We start from the raw sequence: 11,491 nt of genomic DNA, 5'->3' as shown, positions 1-11,491 counted from the left end.
GGCTTGCTTAGGCTTCTTCAGCAGTGCGTACTTGGTTACCCACGATGTCGCTGTACTAAAGCCTGCCATGTATTGCACTGTGAAAAACGGCTTGAGAAAAACAGCGCCGTATTTTATTTAAAAGCTGTTGTCGGTGATTTCGTAATTCGGATCAACAACCCACTCAAAACATTGGACGCAATGTCGCTTTACTCAATATATTTCCTGACACCAAAGATATCGCGTTTTAGTTAGTCATGGTAGTATGGAGATAATCACATTGTGTTAAGCGAGGCATCTTCCCGAGGCAAGGGCGATAACTGACAAAAAAAGAAACTTGACTTTTATAGCCAGTTCAATCCCTTGCCACGGGAAGATGGAAGCGAGGTAACAGTACTAACTTTAACATTTGGAACATCACGATATTATGGAATACAGTAAGGGACATTCTCGCGATCTCGCATGCTCGCGATTTCCACCATTGGGAACGAGTTAAATATGCCCAAAACGCGAGAATGCGAGATCGCGAGAACGCGAGATTTGGCCAAAATCTCGAGTTCTCGCGGTCTCGCATTCTCGTGTTAATGGTACGGAGCACTTTTTGTCAAAAGTCGAAAACGCGAGAATGGGACATTTGGACATGATGCAACATCTAGCAATCTCGCAAATTGGCAAGATTAGATATGCAGGTCACCTCTTCCTAGACTGAAAACTCCGTATATGTCCTTATTCATTAACTGACTCCGGAGCGCCCAGACATATGTGATTATTATATCAAAAGCATGCATAACGAAACGTAATAAACTATGTATGAACATCGGTGTTTATGTATTTATAGGGTAAACAATTGTACAACTGACTTGAACTTAACATTCTCCTAATCTTGCTATTTACATTGATCGTGTTTAAAGCTCCGTCGTTAAGCAATAAATCCAAGCGCGTGATCTTGTAATCTCCGCGTCATAAATATAGCGTGTGTCAAGCTTGACTTGAGTTGGCTTGTCTCTGACTGGCATACGTGTTGTGTACAATGTGTGAATTGGAGTGATTCAGGGGTGTTGCACCTCGCAGAGGTAGGTCTAACATATGTTCTACATGTAAACGTTATACTGTGTGGCCTTGACGTCTAATCTATTGCAGAGTCGCGTCCTATAGGCCTGCCAGGTATATCGAGGGGTTCGAGTCTCCGGTCGGTCCAGATTCACGTCGGTTTCACCAGGAGGGCGTCAGAGAATCTCGTTACTGCAGGCTTTCCTCTCACTTTAGGATGAAACGCCGTGATGTTACTGAATTCTGTTCAAAGCGGCGCTTAACTACATAACTGACGGGGGGCACGGATGGCCCAGTCATCTAAGGCGCCACGATTCGCTGTGCAGAGTTGCGTCCCTTGGGGACGCCAGAAACCTATGATTGTGGGGTCGAATCCCGGTTCGCCCCGATTATGTTTCTAGGTTTGTCAGCACCATACCCGTGCTCGTGGGTTTCACCGAAGTGGTAAACGTCCGAGACCTGCATCACTTGGGCTTTCCTCCCACATTAAGCTGACACGCCGTGATGTAACTGGAATACTGTTTAAAGCGGCGTTAAACCCAACTCACTCACTCATGACTGACGCCTGGTCGTTATGAGATATTTTTGGGAACCGTGTACGTTTGTGAGTTTTATTGTTTTGTTTTCTTGTTTAACGCCGCACGAAGCGATATTTCAGCAATGTGACGGTCTGCACATGTTCGAGTCTGGACCAGACAATCCATTGACTGACATCATGAGAATCCTTCTATGCAATTGGGATTCGATGTCATGAATTACTTCTGATTCCTGTGATCCAACTCCCGGGGATAAACTTTATTTTCTGAAGCATTCAAATGACTCAATAACACACTCATTCAACAATTAGTGAACATTTCTCTGAGAAAATTAACGCTAAAAATCAATAACAACGTCAATATGAGCTAACACTCAGCAATATACCAGCTATATGATGGCAGTCTGTAAATAATTAAGTCTGGACTAGCCAATCCAGTGACTGACATCATGAGCATCGATCTATGCAATTGGAATACAATGACATGCATCAACCAAGTCAGCGAGCCTGACCACCCGATCCCGTTAGTCGCCTCTTACGACAAGCATGGGTTGCTGAAGACAAATTCTGTAGCATGGGTAACGAAAGTCCGAATGGAATTCGCTCATCCTGCTTCTTCTTCTTCTTCTTCTTCTTTTAAAAAAAAACTGTACCATTGTACCAAGGTGGTTTCTTTCAAACATATTCAGGCTCATACATTTAATTTAAAAAACATACTATCCCCCCCCCCCCCCCCCCCCCAACACACACACACACACACACAGACGCGGCAGAATATCAAATCATCGGTCCCTAAAAGCGTATTCAATGCAATTTTAGAATAAACATCAAATGACCGCGTCTAGACCATCCGAACGTTGGGAAAGGCTCGTTTGACAAACTCTGTCGATAATCTGAATTATTTTATTGCACAACGGAGGTAGTAAATTGTATCTGTCGCAACGTCAACACTCGTACAGGTTTGGGAGAGAGCTGAATCCACATGCTGCTTTGGAAGTAGAATATAAAGATATAAAATATGTTTATGACTTAAGATAGAGATTCTAATGTTATATGACCAATGTGTATCGTACTGGTGTAGCAGGCTTAAATAAATCAATTAAAATGTCACACCAGAGTGGTGTGAAGCTCGACTGAGGTCACGTCCTTTACTCGCCTATTCACTCAAGGCTCAGGGGGCACGGGTGGCCCAGTCGTCTAAGGCGCCACGATTCGCTGTGCAGAGTTGCGTCCCCTGGACACGCCAGAAACCTATGATTGTGAGTTCGAATCCCGGTTCGCCCCGATTATGTTTCTAGGTTTGTCAGCACCATACCCGTGCTCGTGGGTTTCACCGAAGTGGTAAACGTCCGAGACCTGCAACACTTCGGGCTTTCCTCCCACATTTAGCTGACTCGCCGTGATATAACTGGAATACTGTTAAAAGCGGCGTTAAACCCAACTCACTCACTCACTCAAGGCTCAAATCAATCCCCTACAATATAGGTAATCTATTTCTCCTTTCATATTTTGTATACAGATCTAAAGCTTTCCGATGGGCATGAAAATGTATATGTAAAAACAAGTGATTTCGTCAGGTGGATAAGAAATAAATAAACACCATGAGTCCAGATATTTGTCCTTGTCAAAACTCCTTCATGCATTCAAGATCTTTCGCCGTTTCATAACTCAGTGAACTGAAAACTTCAATATAACCATTGGCGACGCCCAACAGTAGTATTTGTGACGCCCCAATGACTTTCACGTAATAGTGACCCAAGTACAAAAATCTTAAATAGGGATATTATCAAGCCTATATACAAGAGAAAGGGTGACCCGCTAGACCCTGTTTCTTATCGTCCTATCACAATGCTTAGTTATCTTGATAAGCTATTTACTGGTATTTTATAATCTAGATTAACTAACTATTTAAATGTGAATAACATATTGTCGCCAGCCCAAGCTTGATTTCGTAAGGGCTTTTCTACAATTGACAATATTTTTGTTTTGAATATGCTAATAAATATACTAAAAAATAATAAAGAAAAATTATATAGTTCTTTCATTGACTTTTCAAAAGCTTTTGATAATGTTTGGAGGGTGGGTCTCTGGTCAAAATTGTTAATTTCTGGAGTTATCGGTAAAGTTTTAACATTAGTTAAACACATGTACAGTGACATTAAGCAATGTGTTCAAATAGGCAAACACACTTCTAGTTTCTTCTCAAGTTACAGTGGAGTCCGCCAAGGAGAACATTTATCTCCCCAACTATTTTCAATATTCCTTAATCACCTCGAACCGTGGTTGATAGAAAACTGTTGTCAAAGTGTCAAGTTAACGCTGTCAGATGAAACATTTACTCTCTGTGTACAGCTCCTGTCACTGCTGTACGCTGATGACATAGTTCTATGTGGTACCGATCCTAGACCTCTACGAACGTCTTTAAACTCACTCTTATTATACTGTCGAAAACGGGAACTAACCGTTAACGTATCTAAAACTAAAGTTGTTGTGTTTGGCAGCGGTACTACAAAGAGAAACTCGCCTCCTTCATTTTCGACAGTAACTTATTAGAAACGGTAGACTTCTGTGATTATTTAGGCATAAAATTCAATAAAAATAGGAAATTTGGACATGCCGTCAAAACTTTAGTCGGAAATGCCACAAAATGAATGTGCTCTCTCCTGAAGAATTCCCGAAATATCAATCTCCCACTCGATTGTACTATTTAAAAATTTGATTATATGGTGTTACCAATCTTACTGTATGGCTTCGAAGTGTGGAGATTTGAATGTTTGAATATGATTGAGAAAGTTCATTTAAAATTCCTTAAATTAGCGGCTGGTTTAAAATTATCTACTCCTTCTTTTATGGTCTATGGCGAATTAAGCAGGACCCCCCTTAATATTAGAGTAGCTAAGAGAATTATAGGTTTTTGGCATAGACATATAGTACGATCTCCACAAAATATCTTTTCGACTCTAATTCATCATTTCATGAAGATGGATGCTGACGTAAATTCCAATAATCACCCTTGGTTATATGATTTAGAATGTTTATTAAGCTCCTGTGGCCTGAACCAACTATATGATATGCCATGTAATTTCAACACCAAGTGGCTAGTCTCGTCTGTGGAAAGAATATTGACCGATCATTTTCTACAATCCTGGAGAAGTTCAATATTGAGGAGCTCAAAGGGTTTCTAATAACAAAATCTGAAAGAAATGCCATTATTTGAAAACTATCCCTATCTACCTGAATCTAAATCTAAACCCGCTCTTAAAATAACCACAATTTACCAGTCGAGACTGGCCGCTGGAATAATGTTCCCAGAGAACAGCGTCTATGTTCACTGTGTAACTCCCCGGCAATAGCTGACGAATTTCATTATATATTTCGATGTAAAGCTTTTGAAAACAGAAGACTTTCACTTATTCTTAGCAGATATTTAACATGGTCAAATGTGTTTTCATTAAAAAGCCCCCGCATCCTGCCTCCTCCTCACCCGTCCCCATCATTACATCTGTCCTCGCTAATCCCCGCATCCTGCCTCCTCCTCACCCATCCCCATCATTCTATCTGTCCTAAAATATCCCCGCATCCTGTCTCCTCCTCACCCGTCCCCATCATTCTATCTGTCCTCACTAATCCCCGCATCCTGCCTCCTCCTCACCTGTCTCCATCATTCCATCTGTCCTCACTAATCCCCGCATCCTGCCTCCTCCTCACCTGTCTCCATCATTCCATCTGTCCTCACTAATCCCCGCATCCTGCCTCCTCCTCACCCGTCCCCATCATTCCATCTGTCCTCACTAATCCCCGCATCCTGCCTCCTCCTCACCTGTCTCCATCATTCCATCTGTCCTCACTACTCCCCGCATCCTGCCTCCTCCTCTCCCGTCCCCATCATTCCATCTGTCCTCACTAATCCCCGCATCCTGCCTCCTCCTCACCCGTCCCCATCATTCCATCTGTCCTCACTAATCCCCGCATCCTGCCTCCTCCTCTCCCGTCCCCATCATTCCATCTGTCCTCACTAATCCCCGCATCCTGCCTCCTCCTCACCTGTCTCTATCATTCCATCTGTCCTCACTAATCCCCGCATCCTGCCTCCTCCTCACCTGTCTCTATCATTCCATCTGTCCTCACTAATCCCCGTACCCTGCCTCCTCCTCACCTGTCTCTATCATTCCATCTGTCCTCGCTAATCCCCGTACCCTGCCTCCTCCTCACCCGTCCCCATCATTCCATCTGTCCTCACTAATCCCCGCATCCTGCCTCCTCCTCACCTGTCTCCATCATTCCATCTGTCCTTACCCCTCCCCACATCCTGCCTCCTCCTCACCTGTCTCCATCATTCCATCTGTCCTCACTAATCCCCGCATCCTGCCTCCTCCTCACCTGTCTCCATCATTCCATCTGTCCTTACCCCTCCCCACATCCTGCCTCCTCCTCACCTGTCTCCATCATTCCATCTGTCCTCACTAATCCCCGCATCCTGCCTCCTCCTCACCTGTCTCCATCATTCCATCTGTCCTTACTCCTCCCCACATCCTGCCTCCTCCTCACCTGTCTCCATCATTCCATCTGTCCTCACTAATCCCCGCATCCTGCCTCCTCCTCTCCCTTCCCCATCATTCCATCTGTCCTCACTAATCCCCGTACCCTGCCTCCTCCTCACCTGTCTCCATCATTCCATCTGTCCTCACTAATCCCCGCATCCTGCCTCCTCCTCACCTGTCTCCATCATTCCATCTGTCCTCACTAATCCCCGCATCCTGCCTCCTCCTCACCTGTCTCCATCATTCCATCTGTCCTCACTAATCCCCGCATCCTGCCTCCTCCTCACCCGTCCCCATCATTCCATCTGTCCTCACTAATCCCCGCATCCTGCCTCCTCCTCTCCCGTCCCCATCATTCCATCTGTCCTCACTAATCCCCGTACCCTGCCTCCTCCTCACCTGTCTCCATCATTCCATCCTGCCTCCTCCTCACCTGTCTCCATCATTTCATCTGTCCTTACCCCTCCCCACATCCTGCCTCCTCCTCACCTGTCTCCATCATTTCATCTGTCCTTACCCCTCCCCACATCCTGCCTCCTCCTCACCTGTCTCCATCATTCCATCTGTCCTCACCCCTCCCCACATCCTGCCTCCTCCTCACCTGTCTCCATCATTCCATCTGTCCTTACCCCTCCCCGTATCCTGCCTCCTCCTCACCTGTCTCCATCATTTCATCTGTCCTTACCCCTCCCCACATCCTGCCTCCTCCTCACCTGTCTCCATCATTTCATCTGTCCTTACCCCTCCCCACATCCTGCCTCCTCCTCACCTGTCTCCATCATTCCATCTGTCCTTACCCCTCCCCACATCCTGCCTCCTCCTCACCTGTCTCCATCATTTCATCTGTCCTTACCCCTCCCCGCATCCTGCCTCCTCCTCACCTGTCTCCATCATTCCATCTGTCCTTACCCCTCCCCACATCCTGCCTCCTCCTCACCTGTCTCCATCATTCCATCTGTCCTTACCCCTCCCCACATCCTGCCTCCTCCTCACCTGTCTCCATCATTCCATCTGTCCTTACCCCTCCCCACATCCTGCCTCCTCCTCACCTGTCTCCATCATTCCATCTGTCCTTACCCCTCCCCACATCCTGCCTCCTCCTCACCTGTCTCTATCATTCCATCTGTCCTTACCCCTCCCCACATCCTGCCTCCTCCTCACCTGTCTCCATCATTCCATCTGTCCTTACCCCTCCCCACATCCTGCCTCCTCCTCACCTGTCTCCATCATTACATCTGTCCTTACCCCTCCCCACATCCTGCCTCCTCCTCACCTGTCTCCATCATTCCATCTGTCCTTACCCCTCCCCACATCCTGCCTCCTCCTCACCTGTCTCCATCATTCCATCTGTCGTTACCCCTCCCCACATCCTGCCTCCTCCTCACCTGTCTCCATCATTCCATCTGTCCTTACCCCTCCCCACATCCTGCCTCCTCCTCACCTGTCTCCATCATTCCATCTGTCCTTACCCCTCCCCACATCCTGCCTTCTCCTCACCTGTCTCCATCATTCCATCTGTCCTTACCCCTCCCCACATCCTGCCTCCTCCTCACCTGTCTCCATCATTCCATCTGTCCTTACCCCTCCCCACATCCTGCCTCCTCCTCACCTGTCTCCATCATTCCATCCTGCCTCCTCCTCACCTGTCTCCATCATTCCATCTGTCCTCACTAATCCCCGCATCCTGCCTCCTCCTCACCTGTCTCCATCATTCCATCCTGCCTCCTCCTCACCTGTCTCCATCATTCCATCTGTCCTCACTAATCCCCGCATCCTGCCTCCTCCTCACCTGTCTCCATCATTCCATCTGTCCTTACCCCTCCCCAACCTATCTTTTACGCGCCCTTGTACACACACACACACACGTGTATATATATATATATATATATATTTTTTGTGTGTGTGTGTATATATATATATTTAAATGAGACCAGCAAACTAAGCTTGTAAGAGGCGACCAACTGGGTTGGTAAGGTCCAGTGAATTTGTTGACAACATACCGTGTACGACTTGCGTGGACCAATGCCCTTCATATACAACCAATTACGTTATTCCTTTCAAATTACTTTTCAGAGGAAATCGTCCAAAACAATACCGAAGACGTGAACACATCAAAAGTGACACAAATGCTGGCGAGTGATGGAGATTCACGCGAAGGATAACAGTGCACAAAACTGCACTTTCCAAAGAAGAACTGGGCCTTTCACGTTAACCCAACACCTGTGCGGCCACCATTACAAGTATATAAGGATTTGACATATGAATATGTCGCTTATGTTTTAATGTTGCATTAATCAGTGTGAAAACATTAAAAGCATCTACTTTTTACTGATATTAGAAGAAGAGAAATGAAATGATGGTGGCTCTACACACTCTGAAATATTGCTTCATACTTATAAGCATTACATTGTCGATGCTGTGTTTGGTTTTGATTCTAAATCAGCCTATTCCATATTCAGAAAGGTACATTTTCAATCATACTGAATTACACAACAGGACTCAGGAAAACACGTCAGCTGAACATCTTAACATCACTTCACCATCCTTCAACAACATCACACTTTCTGATGAAGTCGTCAAGAAGGTGTTTTCAAGATGGCGAACGACCAGACCACGTGACAATATTTTGACAGTGACATTCTATGGTCGCCTTGGAAATAATATGTTTGAATATGCCTCATTGCTTGGCATTGCTGCAAGAACAAGAAAACAGCCCCTTGTTCCAAATTCCAATCCACTCAGTAAACTTTTCAATATATCCTTCATTGGTGACGTCAGCAATAAGTCTTGGACTCATCTAACCGAGAGGCAATATGGCACCTTTGACTGCAAGCTCTTTACACTGCCTGGTGGAAATGTTGAAATATCGCGGTATTTGCAATCATGGAAGTATTTCCACTCGATCAGGTCGTCAATAAGAAAAGAGTTTATCTTCACTCAAAAATATATCGATCTCAGTTCTCAATGTTTTCAGAAACACACTATTCAGTATAAAAACAGAACGGTGATCGGGATTCATGTTCGTCGGACAGACATGGCTTCTGGGGGAACAAGAGGCTATCTGGCCGCACCTTTATCGTATATTCAGAAAGCTATTGCACATATGAAAACAAAGTTTCATAATCCAGTTTTCCTTATAGCTACCGATGACAAGATATGGTGTAGAGCAAATGTAGTGTCCACGGATATCATACTCATGGACAACACAGATCCATTTTTAGACTTTGCGACCTTGACCTTGTGTGACCATATGATAATGACAGTGGGGACATTTGGATGGTGGGCCGCGTGGCTGGCAGGCGGGTATGCTGTTTATTATAAGGATTTTCCCAGATCAGGATCAGAGTTAGCTAGAGGTATAAAAAATGAAGACCATTTTCTGCCACACTGGGTTCCCATTGGTGCTTGAATTTGAAATATTTTGGTGCCATCCGAATTGCTTGAATTGATTCATAGTATTATCAATGCGATATACCAATCCGATAAACTTGTTATCACGCTCTGATAACATGCATATGAGGTCATCTGCCAGGAACTAAACTCATGTCCAAAAGAAACGATGCCAAGTGTTCGAAAGGTTATGGAAGAAAAACAAAACCACACAGAAAATTCATATTGGTATATTTCATTAGAGTAATCTTTTAACATCATGTGTACAAAAATTCGTTTTAATCATATTTTAACGTTTGTGTTGGTGTTGTGTTCCTAACGTGCCGGGGCAACAGTTTTAACAGTAGATCTGCACGTGGATTTCGTGCTACGGCACATGACATCGTTTTAGCAAAGTGTACGTTTTTCACACAAATTGTCAAATTTTCCGGTTTTTTTCCCACCGATCACATTTGGCTTGGTACGTGGGGTATGTTTAAATATGTTTCATATAAAGTAAATCACTTATAACTCAAAATGAATTAAAAATAGTTGGTATCGTTATTTTTGGACATTAGTTTACTTTCAAGCTCCGTACATCGATGCGCTGCCTTCTTTCTCAATATAGTGTCACCTTGCTTCTATAGACAAGCTTGTCGCAATATGAGCAGTTATGTGTTCACTCAAAAACCAAATGTCGCAAAACGAAAATATACTCAAAATACTGACTGTAAGTTTAAAGTCAATAAACGTTCGGTTATGTAATTTCCTAATGCACGGTCTTATTCTGTGATATTGCTGGAAAAATGCTTAAAGCGGCGTAAAATCATACTCACTCACTTATTCTGTGGCATGATTCATCCAAACCTTCAATTTAGAGGTGAGTGAGTGAGTGAGTGAGTTGGGTTTACCTCCGCTTTGAATAGTATTCCAGCTATGTCGCATGACAGCTTTAAGTGAGTAAATAGCCCGATGGTATGGAGGTCTCAAACGTTTCCCATTTTGGTGAAACCCACGAGCAGGGGTACAGCGCAGACCAAAAAACACTTACTTTATATACGAAACACAAACTAACTCGACGATAGTTAAAAATAGGGTATATGCGGTAATAACAAGCACACAGCACAACAACACGTCGGAACATCTCTCAAACCGTTCGGGTTGAAGGAATTTACACTTTCATAAATACATATAACAGGCATGAATGTACTCTGAGTTCCTTTCAAATGTCGTTTGAGTGAGTGAATGAGTGAGTGAGTGAGTAAGGCTTTAAGCCGCTTTTAGCAATATTCCAGCAATATCACGGCGGGGGACACCAGAAATGGGCTCCACACATTGTACCCATGCGGGCAATCGAACCCGGGCCTTCGGCGTGACGAGCGAACCCTTTAACCACTAGGTTACCCCACCGCACCAAATGTCGTTGAAGGACATGCTGGTTGATAAGAGTCGTAAATCTGTTAACATCGATGTCACGCCAAACCGCATGCATTTTGCCTCATACCCTCCGCCGGCAGTTATCTCCCCTGTACAAATCAAAACATATACGGCCAAATAAACAGTCCCTGTCATCTACACTGATGCTAGATCCCGCCAACCAATGCTTTATAAAGTCCTATGAATGTATGTTTAGAGAGCAAATACATGCTTTCAATTGTTTGTCTTGTAATTTGATTTTCCTGGTGAAGATTCGACCAAGATTCAGCTTTATTGATCACGCGATTTCGAAAATTTAGTGTTTTACGCCGCAATCAACATTTTGTCAGTAATATCCCACGTATCCCAATAGGTGATGTGAGGTGAAATGGGGTTTAACGTCGCGTCTAAGATTATTGCACTTATATAGCGACGTGCATGCACGTGTGTGTGTGTGTGGCTGCTTGTACTAGTCCAGACTGATGCCGATTTATAGTGCTAGCTCACTGAGATACCATGCTGCAGTTTAACATGAATACCCCACTGAGACACAGTATACTGACTCCGAGCCGACCAGTCCTTGTTTTAGCCCCTTAATGCC

At 44.5% G+C, this 11,491-nt stretch overlaps 1 protein-coding gene across 1 annotated transcript; it reads left to right on the top strand.

Annotated features, from left to right (window-relative positions):
- The first annotated feature begins 972 nt into the window (after positions 1-972).
- LOC124124420 (galactoside 2-alpha-L-fucosyltransferase SEC1-like) lies at positions 973-10,335 on the top strand. Its single transcript, XM_046487586.2, has 2 exons — positions 973-1,052; positions 8,179-10,335. The coding sequence occupies exon 2, from the start codon at positions 8,459-8,461 to the stop codon at positions 9,512-9,514; it is 1,056 nt and encodes a 351-aa protein (XP_046343542.2). The 5' UTR covers positions 973-1,052; positions 8,179-8,458; the 3' UTR covers positions 9,515-10,335.
- The last annotated feature ends 1,156 nt before the right edge of the window (positions 10,336-11,491 follow it).

The sequence above is a fragment of the Haliotis rufescens genome, unplaced genomic scaffold, assembly GCF_023055435.1.
Source record: "Haliotis rufescens isolate VD_foot unplaced genomic scaffold, xgHalRufe1.0.p SCAF_14, whole genome shotgun sequence".
In the NCBI taxonomy this organism is placed as follows: Eukaryota; Metazoa; Mollusca; class Gastropoda; order Lepetellida; family Haliotidae; genus Haliotis; species Haliotis rufescens.
The sequence above is the reverse complement of the archived record's forward strand: the minus strand, read 5'-3'. Positions and strand labels throughout refer to the sequence as shown.